The 20,917-nt window shown below is 33.3% G+C and overlaps 1 protein-coding gene across 1 annotated transcript; it reads left to right on the top strand.

Moving 5' to 3' along the window:
* Window positions 1–565: 565 nt before the first annotated feature.
* Ir93a (Ionotropic receptor 93a) lies at window positions 566–14,352 on the top strand. The gene is made up of 19 exons (XM_076119002.1): window positions 566–750; window positions 1,161–1,313; window positions 1,714–1,959; window positions 2,134–2,301; window positions 3,067–3,284; window positions 4,397–4,564; window positions 4,863–5,027; window positions 5,935–6,039; window positions 6,324–6,430; window positions 6,930–6,993; window positions 7,665–7,767; window positions 8,115–8,221; window positions 8,907–9,069; window positions 9,539–9,759; window positions 11,098–11,185; window positions 11,384–11,503; window positions 11,900–11,978; window positions 12,348–12,508; window positions 14,172–14,352. Exons 1-19 carry the CDS (start codon window positions 660–662, stop codon window positions 14,267–14,269), a joined length of 2,625 nt encoding a protein of 874 aa, XP_075975117.1. The 5' UTR covers window positions 566–659; the 3' UTR covers window positions 14,270–14,352.
* The last annotated feature ends 6,565 nt before the right edge of the window (window positions 14,353–20,917 follow it).

Here is a 20,917-nt window from a genome sequence, read left to right as displayed (position 1 = left end):
CTGATCCGATACATTTTTAACTTATGTTCTCAACCCTCGTATAAAGATATTTACCCTCATTAGGAATGACCCAAATGAACACTTAATAATATTATCTAGATTTGGTACATGTTATGTAGTAAGTAGGTACTTACTGTTTCAACATAGGCATGTTGGAACAGTAAGTACAAGTCTAAGGCTAGACTTAGGTACTTACTAAGCAATACTACATTGTCAGGGTTTTCTAATTAGAATAACATGGAGACAAAATTATATTCGTTTATAGGATTCATGTAATAAAAATTTACTAACACACATAATTGTAAACATACGTAGAAATTGGTACCTAAGGTTATTTTGGCCAGCTACCAATTTAGTACATTAATTTAATTCTGTTTTGAAAGAACATTTATTGTTCTCACTAGTTCACTACACCCTGTAGTAAAAGAGAACAGTTCGACGAAGCACATTCTACTGTCTAGCCCAGTTACAATCGTGCAAACGGCATCAAATGTTAACATGAGACACCTGTGCCCTCGTTTTACTTAGATTTAATAAGCCCTTAATAATAACGGGCAGGTTTTGATTGGATATCAATAATTACTTGTCTGTTTTACGAATTATGAGTGGAAACTCATTCGAGGAGTGTGGAAATTGGACAGAGCTCGTGTTGGTGCAAAATGCAACTATGGGTGTTGAGTTTTGTTTGTTTATTCGTCCGTGTGCGTGGAGAAGAGTTTCCATCTTTGATTACAGCAAATGCCTCTATAGGTAAGCGACTTACCACGCTATCTAGAATAAACCATTTGACAATCGTAATCGTAACGTTAATGGGAGAAAAGCATAAGATGACACTAAGATAAGATCACGTAGGTCTTTGTAAAAAGTCAGATCTTCGACCAGGGGGGCTATTGTAGCTCAGTTGACAAGTATTTGAAAGCCACAATGCTTTACATTTGTTTTCTCTTTTAGATTATAGTGATTAGCACGTGATGCTAAAGCAGTAATGTATTGCACAGTGGCTATCAATTTGACGTACACTATTGGTCAGCTGAGATACCTACATGATAAGCCTTCTGTTTAACATAAATTTGAATTTAGTATACGCAATTTTTGCCGAGAAATTAATCCATCACCTGTTAGTAAGTAATGTATTAAAATCATATTTTATCCTGTTTTAGCTGTAGTATTAGATCGCGTATATCTTGGCGAGAAATACCAGTCAGTCCTAGACGAACTGAAGGACTACATCAAGGAGTTGGCGCGGGTTGAGCTCAAGCACGGAGGCGTTATTGTTTATTACTACTCTTGGACTGCTATTAGTCTTAAGAGAGGTCTGTTATAATGTTTGACTTACTTTTCTTGTATTTAACACGTTAGAAGTTTTACATACTGACAAAATATTGAAACTAAGTTGCATACGTGGTGATACGGTAAAAAACAAATTCTGTTGCGATTAGGCTTCTAAATATTAAAATGAGAAAATATTTATCTCTAATTAAAGTTAGTAAACTTCTGTTTACTTTGAAGCGCACTGGCACGCTTTCTAGTAAATTAAAATTCGTATTTTCTTTTGCAAATATCAGAAAACGCTAAAAAATAACTACCTAATATATTTTCAAAGCTTTTAATGAACGTTGGGCGCCAATAGCGATACTGAAGCCATATTTTTAAAGAGCTTTTCTTATTTCTTTTTAACGAGTAAGAAAATGTATAACCGGCTCTTTTCTGTAGGTTTTCTTGCTGTATTTAGCGTGGCGTCTTGCGAAGATACCTGGGATTTATTTTCTCGAACTGAAGAAGAGGAATTATTACTGTTTGCGTTGACCGAAGTGGATTGTCCACGGCTACCCTCACGTTCTGCCATAACTGTCACTTATTCTGATCCTGGGGAGGAGTTACCACAGTTGCTTCTAGATTTAAGAACGTCGAATGCTTTTCAATGGAAATCTGCTATCATACTGCACGATGACACTTTAAGTAAGTGCCTCAATATTTTCTAGATTGTAGACCTCGTAAACTGTAGAAACTTAATTTAACTTTCTAGAGTTACTTTTGATACCTACTTAAAGTCTACAGTTTATATTCAAACGGGAATTTGCGCATAGTAGAAGAGTTTTCTCAAAAGTTTTCAAAATTATTTTTAATAATTAGATCGAGACATGGTTTCCCGCGTGGTGCAATCGCTGACGTCGCAGATAGACGACGAGAGCGAGTCTCCCGTGTCCGTCACTGTGTTCAAGATGAAGCATGAAATCAACGAGTATTTGAGACGAAAGGAGATGCACAGAGTGCTTTCTAAGTTACCTGTTAAGTATATAGGTAAGTTGAGGAACAATTCTCGCAAAATGTTGTGTTTACGATCAATGAGTTCTCGTGTTTAAACGGCGTTTTGGTAGTATAAGACGCAGTTAGATGCATCATTTCTCTCACTTTTTTTTGAGCCAACCTAAGGTTAAGCAACTTAAAAACAGATTCGCCTCCTGTCTTAATATGGAAGAGGCCTATCATGTAAACGGCAAAATATATGGGCACCCCTACATTATACCCTAATGGAATAGTTAAAATACAGATAGGTATGGAATAAGCAATGAACAGTTTTATAAATCTATGCCTAAAACAAATAATTTTGCAATTGGAAACATCAATTTCATTCGCATGCCTTCACATACATTTTTAAAAGCCTATGTGAAATAAAAGGCAGTATATTGTCAATGTTAGATGCATAAATAAACGTTGGATACAGCTGGTATATCGGACCACTCATATTGTATTTACGACTAGCTATGTGTGGTTTGGATACAAATGGCTATCATTTTTATAAAATGTCTTTTTATTCCGTTAAACTTTTAGCAACTTTATTTTGGTATATAAACATTTCTTGTATCGTTATTTCAATGTGTAAATTTAAATTACAATTCTAAAGGTAAAAGAAAGTAATAATTCTGATTGTGGAAGAGAATAAGAAGAGTAAAACCTGCTAACTTATCGTGTATGATTTATTTTAGACCATATTCCCGTTACGTAAGTATCATACTCACAGCTAATAAATCCGTAATTTGTTAGCTATTTACTCCTTTATTTCAGGAGAGAACTTCATAGCGGTAGTGACGTCAGACGTGATGACAACAATGGCGGAGACTGCTCGAGAATTGCTCATGTCTCACACCATGGCTCAGTGGCTCTATGTCATCTCTGATACTAACGCAAGGAATGGAAACCTCAGTAATCTGATCACTGATTTGTATGAGGGAGAGAATGTCGCGTTTATTTATAATATGACTGAAGATAGTCCGGAGTGTAAGGTAATGAGAATGGCTGAGTATGAGTCTTGTTTTAAATAAAATTGTGGTTGTTTTTAATCGTTATAGTAAGATAGTCGAGGCAAAAGATTTATATCTTGGTATTTACGCATTAAAAGATGTCTATCGTTATTAATTGTCAGGGACCCTTTTATGTGAGGGGTAAACCAATTTGATAAGAAAAGAGATAATTCAACTCAATGTCTATACTTGTGACAAGCAAACGACTAATTAGGTACTCCTGCGTGCTGCCACTTTATCATCAACAACAAGACTATTTGCTGTCAGCAACATAATCAACTCATAAAGGTTGTAGATAGATACAACAAAAGATGTACCAAATAATATTTGGTTGATTTAAGTAAAGAAACTTACACTATTACTACAATTTCTTCCGAGAATAAGTTCAAAGCATATCCAAACTAGATCGAATGAACCCAATTTACAGACCAAAACGAACAGCAAAACATACGAACTGATTGAATGCAAGTTATTTTGAAATTGCTTTGGGAATCGTTTCGTTACCACAATCCGCAATCAGTTGAGCTGAAACCGATGCCGTAGGATTGACGTGGTGTATCGCCTGTTAAATGCACAGATGTTCTGGAATGTTTTTTGCCCCATTCGATCTATCTGGGATTGTTCTGTGATGCCTGCATTGCGTCGTTCACGATAACAGGACTGTAGGTGTAAATTGAATTGATAATAAAATCACATATCCATTCTATTGGTTGCAATAACACATGGATTTTTATATCTAAATAAAGATTTATGATCTTGATTGAATAATACCAGACACATATGTAAGAATATGTATACTTACATATGCTATGCATGTTTTTAATGAGATTGCTATATTCTTGCGTACATCAGTTTTAATTTTTGTAATATGTTCTCAATTGGTTCAAATTAAAATAAATGTTATTATATTGACAAAGTTATAGAAGTCTCTTATGCTGATACAGATAGTGTAGAAAGTATGCCTAGCCGTACCTAAAAAGTGTAAATCTATAGACATTTTCACTCTATTTTTAAGCTCTTTTAAATTCCACCATTAATGTAAAATCTCCCCGTCTATAACTCTGGTAACTTGTTGATATTCTATAATTTTTCAGTACGGATTAATGTGCTACTGTCAAGAAATGATGGATGCGTTTGTTTCGGCACTAGACGCGGCGATACAGGATGAGTTCGATGTCGCCGCGCAAGTCTCTGATGAAGAGTGGGAGGCCATCAGACCTAATAAGATACAAAGGAGAGATATGCTGCTGAAACATATGCAGGTAAAGAAATAATGAAAGTTTTGTAGCCATTTTATGGGTGTCCTTTCGAAAATCTAAGGATAATTATAATGTTTGGTTGTTGGATAACACAAAAAAAATAGATACGTTGCAAAAGTGTGCCAGTATACTGTATAACAGCTGGTTTAAGGACTTTTTCCGGGAGGAGATATTTGTCGAGTAGTACAACGGACATAAATTCAGTATCTACTTTTTAAGTTACTTAATAAACTGCTCTTAATAGTTTGCCACCATTTTTTTGATTGATTGTGGCTTCTTATTCTATTATTTTTTATTTCAGCAACACATATCGGCTAAAAGTCGTTGCGGCAACTGCACCACATGGCGGGCTTTAGCGGCAGATACATGGGGGGCCACTTACCGCGGGTTTGCCGATTCTCCTGATGCCGCTCTTCCAGTAATTAACGGTACCATTGGAGTTATTGAAAAAATCGACTTGTTGAATGTGAGTCGTAAAATTATAATTATTAGATAATAGTTTTCTTAATGACTTATTAAAATCCAACGTTGACGTAAATAATAAAAACCTTATAAAAACGCATTCTTGATTTGTAAAAACCTTCTTGCAAAAAAATTTTGTTTCATTATAAACTGAAATACTGCCAACTATTGGTCGAAGAATTTAGTCAGTAGCCATTATTTAAAAGAAAAAAATATTCGTATTTATTTTTAAATATTTTATGACATTATTTCAACGTCAATATTATGGACAGTTATAGGTTTAAGGTGGTATAGGTTTTACGGAAGAAGTTTTAATATATTTATTTATTTATCTCAAAGAGAAAAATGTCTATTTATCACATTTAAATTACTGCCATAAATCGTAGTACATAATTTCACTGTTTTGTTTTTCAATAGAACTTTGTTTAAAATACTCAGCTACCTATTCGCTTCTTTACATAATTATATTGAATGTTGCATTATTATTAACGAACAAGTCGGAATGCACACAATATAATGAAAAGAGTAATTGAGCTCTGTGGCACAACTCTACTGAGTGTTGTATAATTACACTTGCCTCTATCATTACGTTTCATAGAGTGTTTGTAAGAGGCTCTTTCTTTTATGAACCCGAGTTTAACAATGTTGCCCGAACTAACAATGTGATTATAGTTAAATAAAATGTTACAATGTTTATGAAGTTTTTATTTTAATAGTGAAGAATAACGAAATATCTATACGTCTTTATTTTTAGTTACACCATGACCATACTAAATACAGTTTACAACTTGCTGTAATAAATTTGTGAAACGTAGTTCCCGTCAGTTTTTTTTTGTTTGGAACGTCTTTGGCTCACCTAGTATTTATTTTTAAATAAAAATTATCAAAATTTACTGACATTTTTTTCTCAGGTTGGTTACTGGCGCCCTATCGATGCTGTGAAGTTCACCGATGTATTGTTCCCTCACATACACCACGGGTTCAGGGGGAAACAACTACCTATCATCACTTACCATGTAAGATTAACTTAACTTTTAAAACTTAGACATACAAATCTATAAAATACGCTAGAAATATTTTCTTTAAAAGAAAAACAGCGTTTGAATTACTTAATCGTGGCGTACTATGCTCTCTTTATTTTCGAACTCTTTTCACCATCATTCTCATTCATAAATGCATTATTAATATCCTTTTCATTATCAACAAATTATGAACACTGTTATTACCTTAATTATATTACGACCGTGTGCATTACTGATAAACTAAATGAGCATTTATTTATCAGGTTGTTTATTTTCAGAACCCGCCATGGACGATATTACAGCGCAACGAATCAGGCGCTATTGTTAAATATAGCGGTTTGATATTTGATATTATCGACCAATTGGCTAAAAATAAGAATTTTACGTAAGTTTTTGTTTTTTTATATACACAAGTTTTTTTTAAACATAGTAAGGCATCTTTGTCTCGTGCTTTATTGTTATATTAAAATTAAAATTATAGGAAGTAAGCGCTTTTTTATTTGATTAACAACAAACACATCCGAAATATAAAGAGTTCTCAACACTTTTGACTAATGGACTTACAAAGTAAGCCTGATTAACAAAGGAATTACATTATTCCTTATTTAGAAAGTTTTCCGGGAAAATCCGAAAATACCCAAAAGCTCACAGGGTATCTTTTGATGTGATAGAATTTGTGTGTAAAAGTTAGTATAGTAATGAAAGAGTTGTTGCAAAACAGGTGTCATTTGACCGGATTTCCTAATGTTTATGCGTAACGGATTTCCTAATGGCTGCATCGAAAATAGACAGTTATTTAGCAATATAACTGATTAGTTAATTCCACAGCAATATTTTAGATTATATTTTGCCTTAAATTCCATTTATTTTTATCACTTTTCTAGAATAAAAGTAATTCTTCCGAGTGCAGTGAAGCAAGATTTTTCCAATGAAACAACGGCAGGTGAAGTAAGTATATTTTCCAACAAGCGTTTTTCTTATCCATTTGAAACTGTCCTTGTAAAAACTTTCATAAAAATAATGTCTGTAAGAGTACTCTGGTCATATTATTATGTTTTTAAAAATGAAAAAGTAAGTATTATGCATAGGTTTAATCTAACTTAATAAAGAACCGTTAAAAGCTCAAAGAATACACAACTTTACATTAATCATAGACAAATTTGATCATATAAATAAATAATAAATACTTAAATATTATTGGACAACTCACACACGGTCATTTGATTCCAAACTAAGCAGAGCTTGTACTATGGTAACCAAATAACTGATAAACATACTTATATACTTTTAAATACATACTTATATAGATACAATAACATCCAGGCTCAGAACAAATACTCGTGCTCATCACACAAAGATTTGTCCCGGGTGGGATTCGAACCCGCCACACGCGGCGCCACGGTTGTTGCGGCGAGATGACCGCTTAAACCACAGCGCCAAACTAAAGACAAGCAAAGTGTACCACTGCACGGTACGCTTTGCTAGAATTTACTATCCCGCAGTTATCCCAAAATTTGAATTCCACGAACCTCCGGAAAGTTACATTGTAACTGTCCTGGTTAATGAAGGTTTAATCGAGTTGTGCCATTAGTCCGTTACAGCGGAGGTCTTGATTACAGACGATGCACAGTCAGAATGCCAAGTTGACAATGGCGGCGGTTGCTAAGGGCCAAGCAGCGCTCGCGGCCGCTTCTTTCACTGTTTTGTCAGATCCGATGCCAGGTAATGTGGGAGTTCCGTTGAATTTCTTAGAATTTAGGCGAGGGAGACTAAGATAGACATCCGATGTATCCAAAAAAAATAGTGATAGAAATATAAATAATGCTCTACCTATCTTTAGACACCTCTTTGAAATAAAGCACAGTAACTTTATTCGTTTCCATTTAGTGCTAGTTTTACCACACATGGGTATCAGATAAATAAGGTGACGGAAAAATGCCTGATAATACCTGTAACATTTCTACTTTACACGTTAATCGATACCCATTAAGAGGTGCTGAGCATTATTATTCGACCATACTTATAGAAATTAATTGATTACGACTTTATATAAACTGTTTCTGTCTTAGGTATAAATTACACTATGCCTGTGAGCATACAGGCGTACTCGTTCATGATTGCACGCCCGCGGGAGCTCAGCAGAGCGTTGCTTTTCCTACTTCCATTTACTACTGATGTAAGTAACGCAAATTCTCGTTGTTACCTATTATCTTTATGCAATTCTTATGTTAGTATCCTTATTAATACCCTTTTTATCTTAGAACCAAAATATATATTTTTTAACTGAGTAGTAATATTTATGCGACCTTATTTACGATTTCTAAAAAATACTACGGAGGTATGTATTCCCTATTTCCTCCTACTAATACTGGCTGTATTGCGTCAAAATTATTCCGGATGCCTTATAAAATTAAGACTAATGTATTATTTTTCTATTGTTATATGGCTATTGTTCATATTTTTTGACATGTAATGGGCAGTCTCAGTAATCTGTGGATTAAAAAGAGGTTCACCGTAATTTAAATAGTTAGTTTAAAATCAAATTATTCATATTTCCATTTATAACGTTCTAAGTAAAATATTGAAAAAATAACTAAAATACTAATTTAATTTTACGTCTGCCTGTAGAATTCATAAAATATCAGTGAATGTTTAATAAAAAATACATTTACTTTTCGTTTTGTAATCTGGGTATGAAAAATAAATACAAACATTAACATGATGGTGAACCTTAATGGTTTTAAAGCATTGCATAAAATACTTTATGATTCTTTGTTGAAAATGTTAAAAAAAATTTGAATGGAATCTACGCTCAGATAGTAGATCTTTCAGATATTGACTAGACTTCTATATTTATTTAGACATGGCTGTGTCTCGGACTAGCAGTAATACTAATGGGGCCTACACTATACATAGTTCATCGCTTAAGTCCATATTACGAAGCTATGGAGATTACTCGACAAGGAGGTCTGGCCACCATACATAATTGTCTTTGGTATATTTATGGTGCTTTATTACAACAAGGTAAGAAAAAAAAATGCTGTAATCTTATTTCGGCGGGAGTTGCCATGGTAACCAAAAACATCTGAAAACTTTGTACAAAGAAAAATGTTTCAACGCCGTTTGCCTTTTATTAGCGAAAATTATATTTGAGAAAATATAATCAAATCCAGTGTGAATTGTTTCAAATATTAAGTCACGTTTCTCTTTATGACAGACATATATTTTTTGTCTTGGGTGGACGAGAAAACATAGTGCTACAAAATATTAAGTGCGTACTGAATCAGGGATGATTTGGATTGAATAAACAATATTTGTTTTAGCTTTTAGGAATTGAAATAGTTTAATTTAACAGTTCTAGTTACTGTAGTTTTTATTGTAAGTATTCATATTTCATACGTAAAATTCAATAAATTATTTTATAAGCAGTAACAAAAGATAAATTCATTTTTAAAGTGAACTGTATGTTTTTCCTAAAACTTTTTTCTTTCAGGGGGTATGTATCTTCCCCGCGCAGACAGCGGTCGTTTAGTAGTCGGTACATGGTGGTTGGTAGTCCTGGTTGTGGTAACCACTTACTCCGGCAACCTGGTTGCTTTCCTCACATTCCCGAAGCAGGAGGTCCCAGTGACTACTATATCTGAGCTTTTAGAGAATCGGGCACTTTACACATGGTCTATTAGCAAAGGATCTTATTTAGAAATGGAGTTAAAGGTACGTATTTAGATTCAGCTTTAAAATGTTGTTTTTATTTTCTTTTTATTTATTAGGCGTAGTAAATGGCGTTGTAAGTTTTATTATGCATTATACGTAATATGAAAAACCTTGAAATGAAGTCTGGATTTTGAAAAAACAATATCAAATCGTGTTTCGGTCGTTGATATTTACGATTCTCAGAATTATTGTTAAGATAATTCTTTGTTTTTCGTCAACAATACGTATTCTATTAACCACCTGTTACAACTTACGTAAACTTTTAATAACAAAAGCGCGACGCAAAATGTCTACACATTAAACTTGAGCTTTTACACAACATTGTATTGATACTCTTTCTAACACAAGAAAAACACATAGGAGAAGGTATCTAAATGACCCGTATGAACTTAGTTACAAGTTAGCTAGAACACAGATCACGCGACTGAGTCGTGATATCACCGTGCGCTAAAATTTCCTAAGTCGTTCACATTTACGACACCACGCGGTTTTCACGTGGTCGCATACTCTAGGGGTCATATAGATGTATTCTTAGATAATATATAGATCCTTCCGCTGATTAATTAAAGACTTACTTAAAGAAGTCAAGACAATTTTCATCTAAAACGATCGATTTTTCGAATCGAGAAATATAGGATTTTCGATTCACATTTTATGAATCGATATCTCCAAAAATAACCAAAAATGTTATTATCTGTAAAGTGTATATAAAAAGATAAAAGATATAGATGTTAATAATCTTAAATACTCACGTAATGGTTTACTTAATACAAGCAGAAAGTGAAAAGATCTCATGAAATATTTTTACTACTACTATATTTATCTAGTAAGCAATGATGGCTAAACTGCATCCTTATTGACCGTACAAAAGCTCTGATAGCTTGTTGACACATGCAACGTGTGAAATAAAACTTTCGATTACAATAATTGTACTGTGTTTTTGATTTTATACGTATTTTGTTTTGGTTTGCTTGTCCACGTGTGTCCATTTTGATTACGTATGCGTGTACGTGTGAAGTTCATTCACCTTCGAAATTAGTTTTTTATTTAAGTTCTTAAAGGTTTAAGAAAATGCGGATAAGAAAAATAAATAAAATACAATAAATGTTTATCATTTCCTGGTCTCATCTGCATTTGTTGAAAATTTTGCTGTAATTTAGTAGTTTTAACGAAATAATTACTGATATCAAGAACTGATCCAAAAACACTTAGCAAACAAGTTTACAAAATACATTACCTTTAAATTCACATGTGATATTTGTAATAAGGAATAATCTTGGTATTTCTTGGGCATACTATCAAAGTGTGAACAAGTGTAAATTATTATGTCATTTACAGAACTCAGATGAACCAAAATACGTAGCGCTATTGAAAGGAGCTGAACTTGTATCGGGCACAGGAGGATTGGATACAAATACAGCATCAGGTAAGTACCTTTTCAATAAAAACATTTTGAATACGAACTAATTGATGCTGCAGAATTTTTTATCCTAATTTCAGGCTTTTGCTCATTTATTTTACAGTCATTTAAGTAACACATCTAATCCTTGAACAGAATCTTTCTAGAATATACGTACATTATGAAACAAAAGAAACAAATTAATGTGGTGTGTATGTTTCGTAGTATCCCGGCTGATGAACAGGGTACGTTATCATCGTCACGTGATCATCGACTGGAAGCTGCGGCTCAGCTACTTAATGAGAGCCGACCGCCTCGACACTGATTCCTGCGACTTTGCACTCAGTAAATATAACTTGATCATATACTTTAATACCAGAAATAGACTGTGATTGCTGCTAACAAACGTTATACTAAACATTAGCTTTGTAAATGTCACGCAGTCGAATAAAAAAGCACATGTCAAAATATTTAACTTAAATGAAAAAATATAGTATACTTAGACAAAATATTCTTGATATTTCACTGCAGGAAATGTAATATGTATTTGCAAGCGTGCGACGTAGCCGTATGGAATTTCTATCTTTAAGAAAGAATAACACATATTCATCACAAAGGAATCCTAGCTTTTCTCCAAGTTTCAGAGAATAGGCGCTATTTCTTATCGACCGTAGTGAAATAAAAATATGTAAAGTATAAGAAAGATACATTGATCCATACATTAATGTGTTCCTTTATCAGGTGTTGAAGATTTCTTTGATGAAAAGGTTGCGATGATTGTGCCGGCCGGTAGTCCTTATCTTCCAGTTATTAATAAAGAGTAAGTAAAAGTATCAACTCTATATCCTACATATTTTGCAAAGTTTATTGGTCTCTTGGTCCGATGCAATTTCTTTTTTTCGTCCACATGGCCCATTCAAATGATTGTCACTAATAAAATTTCTTTTACAACTGTTTACATCTCAATCCCTCTCTTTTGCATCATTCTTTTATCTTCTTTCCGTTACTTTTTGTGCTATGCCAGAAACGTCAAACTCTTTCATGTATTCTACATTAAAACCAACCTAGTCAGTTCAGTTATTGTAAATACATTGGTACCAATAACGGTTTTGCATAGACTAAAACATAAACTTTTAAAAACCGTGTTACAGTTCTTTTGTGAATATCTTTTATGTGCTTTCGTTTGCAGATTAGACCGTATGCACAAGGCAGGTCTGATCACCCGTTGGTTGAGTGCGTACATTCCCAAACGGGATCGTTGCTGGAAGACATCCTCAGTCACTCAGGAGGTCAACAACCACACAGTGAACCTTAGTGATATGCAGGGATCATTCTTTGTACTGTTTATGGGTAAGTTGCATTTGTATAGAATGTCAAGCTTTCAAAATGATAATGAAATTGTGATTGATTTATTAATACCCTATTAACGCGCAGAACTTAATCATAGGTATAGTAGGATATTTTCTTTTTTTATTGCCTGTTAAGTTCAGTCTATATAAAACAATATATTGCATATGTTCCTGAGGCCAATTTGTTGACTAGTATTGGCATATACAATGTTAAGATTCATAAAAATTATATCTCATTCATTACCGTACATACTTTTACTAAAACAAGTCGTTAATTTTCCTTTATTCAATGTATAGCAGCCAATAAACTTCCAAATAAATGTATATTTTCCGAAAGTTCCGCATTATTACAAACAAAGCGTCATTGTTATGTAGGGACTTTATATCCAGGGGTAAAACTACCGCGTATATACCTCTATTTGACGCTAGGCCGACAAGCGCGCAACAGTAGTATACAGTCACAAAATAAACTAGAATCGTCCTGAAATTTTGGCATACAACTAGTTTTACGGACTTCACATATTTTAATTCCCGGACAGACAGCTTTCAACGTTCATTGTGTACCGAGCTTTGTTCATTTGAGTTAACAAGTAACATTATACTCATAGCTGTAGTACAATGAAGAGTCGACGGATTATTATGCGACTCGGTCATTGTGTTTGTATTGTTATTAAATGAAACAGTTTCATTTAATTGTCTCAAATATGATTCATATCGTCGACAAATAGACAAACTTTTGAGATAGTTATAAAAAAATCCCACTGACATTGTATGAGGTTTTGTTCGATTGGTTCTCAAATGATCCCTGGCAGACATCTGAAGAGCCTGCTGATTCTTATTTTTCAACATAGTTGTCTCAAACACAGTCAGAAGCACATATCTACAAAACATTTAAGCCATTCAGGCAAAATGCGAGACTCGTTGAATTTAATTAATTACTTTTGCTGTAAAGATTGATATCAAAGCTTTTATCAAATGAACAATTTTAATAGCTTTTAGTATTCTTGCGTAAATACTTTTTTGAACAGCTTATTCTAAACAACTTTATATACGCATAATCGCAATAATCCCATGTAACATCAGATAACCTTTTCTAGGAGTGGTAGTAAGACAAGTATTTGGCGACATAAGGGCCCATAAACATAATAAATGCGTAGACACCGAGCACGCGTTCATAGTGTGATATAACATGGCGTCACAACGAACAACAAAAAACCTTATTTCCGATACATTTCACCACGTTTATAGTTCATGTTTATGTTTTTTGTAAACGTGATTGAGGTGCTTTCCAGTTTTATCTGGTTTCGCTACAAGATGACCAATTAATAGCTGTTTAACAGTTGAAAGTCTTTTTTATTACTTTTTATAAGTCATAATTTTTCCACTGACGAGTGTCTATCTGCTTCGAGACGAAAGAAGAAGTCATAGCCTGTGTTGAAAAGAAACCTGCTTGTTACTTGAATCCATTTTCGATGGCTTTATTCTATTTTCTATTTTCATATACATATTTCGTATTATTATAAATTCTACGATGCGGTATAATTTAATACGTGTTTGTTTTATTACAGCAATTGTCAACTGTCTGTAATGCCCTATTGAAATAATGTCGTACGGCTGGTATTAATCTAAGATAGTCTTAATAATAGTTTTTTTTCTACTTCTAGGTTTCTTCTCAGCTTCAACAGTGTTATTATTAGAGTACTTATACAACAGACGTAAGCGTCGCAATGAAGAGACGGTCATCAAGCCTTATGTTGAATAGTACATAATGTATTATGTACATAGTCCTTACAACATTGTTGTAACATTTACATAATCAGTGGAAAATAACCGACCTCATACATAGTGCATTACATATGTAATATCATGTCTATACGTATTATAATTGTACATTTTATATTAAAATTATATTTAAATGTGATTTCCGTCTTTTTATTTTCGCATAAATTTCGATTACGGAAAAACCGGTGGTGTTGATACGGTAACTGCTGAAAAATATATTTAATGACGTCAGAAGTTGAGGGTATTAAAAAAACCTGTTTTTGGTGACGCAACGTATCGTAAAGAGTATATTATAATATATCGACCTTACATACAGTAGGCATAATAAAATAGTATTTTGTATGTCAAGTAAAAAATAGTAGTTATTCTGCATGATACCGTTATATTATTTTAACATTGGACGCCTTCGTTTAAAACAGTTGCTTTAGATTAATTACCTATTTAAAAGAAGTATCTAAAATCGAATTGTATGTAACATAAATAAAACAAATTAATATAGTTAAAAAAGTAGTGTGTTGTATATACCTCTACTGACTCTACCCAGATAGACAAATGCAGCAAAAATAAGTACTTGAGTTAATTTTAAAAAATTGGCCAGTAGACATTATCATGACTCGATCTGATAAATATCCAAACCCTATTCCATCTGATGAAGCTTTGTACAAAATTATTGAAATCAATCATTAATTTACTACGGAGGTATAACCCAAAGCTTTTGCCAATAAAATAAAAGCATGAATAAATTCAGGAAAAATGTGTGACATCATGTAAAAGTAGCTGATATCACGCTTTCGAGCCATGACTAAATACCAGTCGAGTCTGTTACTGCCCGGCAACCGTGCCTGTATACCTAGAAGTATCGGTCGCAAGGTCAACATTAGTACGCTACCTCCATTCAAGAACTATGTCACAACGTGTTTTTCTACACATTGAACTGATATTTGGACTATAAAACCGAATGTCCTTATATAGACGTAGCGTCGAAGTCACTAGAAAAATTGCTAAGAAGATGAGAGGTGTTCTGTATACTTCTTTATCTTAGAGGTTTGTATTATGTGTAATAAAAGTATCTATGCTATAATTTGCTATTTTCCGAGAGGAAGAATAAAGAAAAAAGGCTTTATTTATTCACTAATTACAGTTACCTAATCACAAAAATAAGTTAGGACATGTCTCAGATATATAATTATTTTATCTATAGTATGAAATTATTGTGATTAATCTACTAACATTAACTAATCCCTAAAAGCTTTCGCAGAAGTTTGCTTCAACGTTAATAAAATTCTTAAAAATTAATGAATCATGACTTATGTATGTTTTTGAGGAAATCCCTCGTTATTTCTAAGAATTTTTGATCTTAGGAATTTCTTTTATAAGCACTTTGTTTATAATTAATTAGTCCTAATAAAATAAGAAACATTATCTGATCTGGGTCTAGGGCGAACAGATCTAACGTATAGAAAATTGTAAAACAACCACTGCTTATTTTCAGGTATAAGCTTCAAGTAAGTATTAATCACTTGAACTCTATTGTAATGGTTTATGAGAAGATGAGTTATTAATTTTTTGGGTAGTCACATAGTATAACGTGTTAATTTACATGTGTCTCCCATCTCACCTCATCAGGCGATCATCATCTGAGTTATTTATTTATTAGAAATTTGCTTAACATTTGGCAACAGTTGTTTATAATGTTGTGACAAGAGTCAGGTACGCTAAAACCTGTTCACTATTAAACGATGAACGTGACCCGAGGCACGGCAAACGTTTACAAGTTTACCTTAGCTTAATTCTGAAAGTATAGGCTTACAAGACAAACAAGTAAAATCTATTATCAATAAAGTTTTGGTTTGTTTTTCAAAAGGTCTATGTTAATTAAGAATGACACACGGGGGAACTCCTTAACTTTTTATTTTGTTAAGAATTCTTGACGTCATCATTGATCTGCGAAATACTTTTAAATATACGTATTTATCTTTGTAACCTTCTTCGATATTAAAAAAAGGTTTTAGCTTTAAAATAAACCGGCTAAAGTAAACCAGGCGCTATATTTCATTTGTCACAGATGATTTATTAAACATGCAGAACGCAGACACGAAGCGCAAGTTACAAAGTAAGTAAAATAATATATTCAAAAGTAACCAGTGCAATTAATATAGGTACTGCACAATATATGTTCATCGTAATCATAACGATTAAGTGTCCATGTCTCTGTATTCCCTTGTCCCTTACACTGTGATAGTCGGATTGTATTGTACCACATACCTACATAATATTGCTACGGATGTACTACGGCATCTTTCCGTAGCAACAACAAGATCCAATGCAAGAAACTCCTCGTGCGTTGAACTAAATATGACCTCGAATTTTGGAAACTGAACAAAAGCATTAATATATGTATGTGTAATTTCCGTTCATTGTTAACAAGTGCAAGGACGAAGGGACAAAGGATTATGTTTGAATGCTGTTTATCGTACGATATTTATTATTATAGGTGCAGTGAGTTAAACTTGATAGACTTGCAACTGAGACACGACTCTGAGGCGCGTGCAAATGTAACTGGTTAGATATTTAAATGAGAAACTGTACAACGAACTGGAAAACTTAGATTTTATACGAAGACCTCACCTGATGAAGTCTGCTAGCATAGTCTAAGAATTTTCGAATTTTCGGTATATTTTGTTACCAGTAGCGCAATTCTCTACAGACAGTACTATGGAGTATCGAAATTTTGACATTTAAAATTGGTTTTATGGCGTCCGCTAGAGGCTTAGATCAGATATTCAATAAAAAAAATCGAAAACTAGGTGGTTGTCGATGGTCGATAGCAGTAGAGAATCGTGCTATCATTATATATTATTATAAATCAGCACAATAGCTACATACAGAATGATTAAAGCAAGCAAGAAATGAAACTTATCACATATTAATTAACATAAATTATCAAGGAAGGACAAAGAAAGCATGCGGGTGAAACATAAATACAGAGACTCGCATGTCCCGACATGTCGCACGTAAAATTTATGTTTGACATGTACGTACATTACGTTGTAAAGAGCTCTACATCCGGCTATTCTTTACGATTTTTTATTGGTCCCGTAATTTATTAGTTTGACTTAGGATCTGAAACATGAATATATTTTTTTAAACTGAAGTGAAATCTGCATATTGATGTAATTTACTGCATTTTACACGCTTTCACTCAGAATTTAATGACAAGTAAAATACATACATACATACACGAAACTTTTTTACCATCACAGTTTATAAGATGGGATGCAAAGTTATCAAATCTGTATCTGGTAAAGGTATCCATAATATGAAGTTTTTATTAGCTGTGAGAAAATATTGTAGTTGGCTATAGGCTCGCGGCGGTGCAGCAAGGTGAAAACAGCATAGCACAACGAATATCCAAAAATAATTTTAAGATATTAGATAGCAATGCGCATTAATTATACGAATAAAAATAAACACAATGCACTCTTATGTGTATATTTAGCGCAGTGTAACACAAAAACTTGACACAGTAAAACAGTAATATTTCAGTATAAAATGATTACGTGTTATCAGTGGGAACACATGTCATTTCCGTAACGCAAGCACCGACGAGGTATACGAGTATACGACGTCGTAAACAACAATTATGATAAGTTTAATTGTCTTCTTTATCCTGCCATTACTTGATATACTTATACAAATATTAAGGGATGTTTTCACTACTTCATTTTGGAGTACAAGACACTAACAAATAGGTAAAATGCGAAAATTGGTAAAAAAACCACTGAACGAAAACTTAATCACTCAAATGTAATAGAATGGACCGATGATTACAAATCATAATATTAAAAGTATATCGTTAGTTTCTTGAGTTTAGTTTTAAGTTAGTTTTCTGTCACAAATTCACTACTTACAAACAAATTACATGTTTATACTTATGTCATCTCAACGAACAATAAAATTACACCGGAGAGTACTTTTAAAATCTGTAATGGCTCTTCCATCTTCCTTACGGCAATAAACCCACAGAATCAGCATTATCAAATGTCGTTTAACACTGGTATTTTAATAGAACAGACCCTTGAAACAATGTCCCAAAATACATTTACGATTTCAAAGATCTTTTATTCTTGCACTGTTTAAACTCATTCGGATTTTAATAATGATAATTTAAAATGCTGCACGAGCGATGACTTGCAGTTTTAATATTCTTCAACTAGACTTAGTTCTTACATGCGTAGACATCTTGTCGACTATTAAAGTTAGGTTATGTGATTCAGGTTTAGTAGGTTAACCTGAAAGTTCTTGGAATCGAAGGTATGCTATCCCAGTGACTGAAACAAGTGATATTGCAACATTGCATTAGAAGAATTCTACAATTCAACGACCAGGCAATTAAACTTCTTTCTGGTCCTGTCTCTAATATTTCGTTCCAAACTGTTTGCTATAGTGCAAGATATTAAATAACGATTAAGATTGCGACTATTTCAGTTACTTCGACAATCTCCGCTTTCCAATTTTTTTGGAAAAGTCTGCTGCTAGCTAGTAATTTTTTTTAATTTGAATTCACATACACATACACATACTTTAACACCGCTAATAAGAATAATATTTTATTGGACTTAGATACCATAACAGAAAACTGCTTATCATTGTTTTGTATTTTATTCGGATAACAAACTTATCTCATGTAGTGAATACTATAAATTAGGAAAGTTTTCAGTATAGCCATTTCTCCTAGAGGAGCAACTCAAAATCGAACGACAACATGTAAGTTGCAGTCGCCTTACTTTCAACAAGGCGCTCTACTGTCGCGGTCGTTGACACACATGACTAAAACTTTACAAGTCACTTAGAAAGAATTATAACATAGCCAATAGAACTAGTTAGAAGCGGTTTCTAGTGGAAAATACCGAAGGATTAGGTATAATATTGAATGAATAGCAGATCACGTATACCGGCAGCATACTATCCACAGTAGTGGCTAGTGACGTGCACACTAAACCGGTGTTGAGGCTTCCATACATAAATACATGTTCGCCGATGGTCGGTACCAGTTTCGTTTCGTCCCGTTCACGATCGGCCGCAAAATTTTTACTTTTCGGAGTATTGTTTTTAATTTTATATAACAATTAGTAGGTGTCAATGACAAAAACGAAGAGAAAGTACGCGATCACCGACAAATTTCTACCAAGGTTAGTTTTATTTTTAAGTTGGGAGTTATCCCGCCATCGTCCCTAGAAAACGTTTCTTTAAATTATGAGCAGTACTTCCAGGGTACTACATACTCTGTGCAGACTAAAGTAAAGTTTCAAGCACTTTAACACCTTTCTGATCTCTAGCCCTTGAATTATTGTGCTTATAATTTCGAGAGTCCTGATAAAGCCGGTCATGCATAATGTACCTTTGTTCGTCTGACGTTTCGACCGGATTACGCCGGTCGTGGTCACAAGCTGACCCTTCCGATTGTGACCACAGACGGTTTAACCTGTTCAATTATATAATCCGAAGTAAATTTCAAACTTATTATCATTAAAGCCCCTGTCTTGGCGAAGATTGTTTATATTTTTATTAAGATTAACACTTTAAACTGGAGGAAATAATACATCTAAATATTGTTAATGTCTTTCCAAATGACTTTGATCTAACAGATTTCTCAAAAACATCTCGATCACGTTTTGTGTGGATGTTACTTGTAGAAGTTGTTCTATAACTCGTTTATACTAGACCATGTGGAGAAATATGTGAAAAACAGGACCACGAAACAATTTGTTAATAAGAAACCAATATTGAAGTATTCATTGCGACGGCTACTTTTTCAAAATTCTAGCAATAGTCGAGTTTTCTTTTTCTCAACAAATTTAAAGTTAATATGTAAATATGACAGTTAGATAAGTTTTCTCGTTGTTCAGTGTTCCGTGTCGGCCATGGCAAACCGGGCCATTATATAAACGGTTTTATATTAATTCCGCTATCACGGGTCATTTCAATTTAAAATGTAGATTTAGTATAATCTCGTTTTAAACTTTAAAATATGTGAAGCATCTACTAAACTAAGTTTCATCATAAAGTTGATAGTCACTAAAATACACAGTTAAAATGATTCCAGACTGTAGAAAGTGATATATTGTAAAACCAGTTTTCATCTCATTTTAAAGTTTGGGTAATGTAGACTTCGGTTCGTCTGCTAAATAATGTAAAAGTCATGTTATAAACGAGAGAAATGGATTTCGTGTTCTTAACAAAGTATCGTCGGTTTTCAATCTGTGACATACATTTCTGGCTGTAGCGAAAAAAGAAAATTCTAAGAGTTTTCTAAATACTAGCTCAAATAGCCAATAACGCTCTAGCTTTTCGCCCTTTCGAATCTAGCGTGATAAAAAACGTAGGTATTCTTGAAATCTGGACTAAGATAGTTTTTTGTTAATTGCATAAATTAGACTTTAATTTAAAGCAATAAAGAAAAAGCAAAATGGAAATATATGTCAGTAGTTTATCTTTAAAATAAACACTATGAAAATACTAGTTTTTAAGACATGTCTCCTTTGTTTAATGGGAATTTATGGACTTAGAAAACCGTTTTCCATTGTAAAGAAACGGGTAATAACATTATTTGTAAACAGATAAACTT

Source organism: Anticarsia gemmatalis, chromosome 10, assembly GCF_050436995.1.
Source record: "Anticarsia gemmatalis isolate Benzon Research Colony breed Stoneville strain chromosome 10, ilAntGemm2 primary, whole genome shotgun sequence".
NCBI classification, from domain to species: Eukaryota; Metazoa; Arthropoda; class Insecta; order Lepidoptera; family Erebidae; genus Anticarsia; species Anticarsia gemmatalis.
The sequence above is the reverse complement of the archived record's forward strand: the minus strand, read 5'-3'. Positions and strand labels throughout refer to the sequence as shown.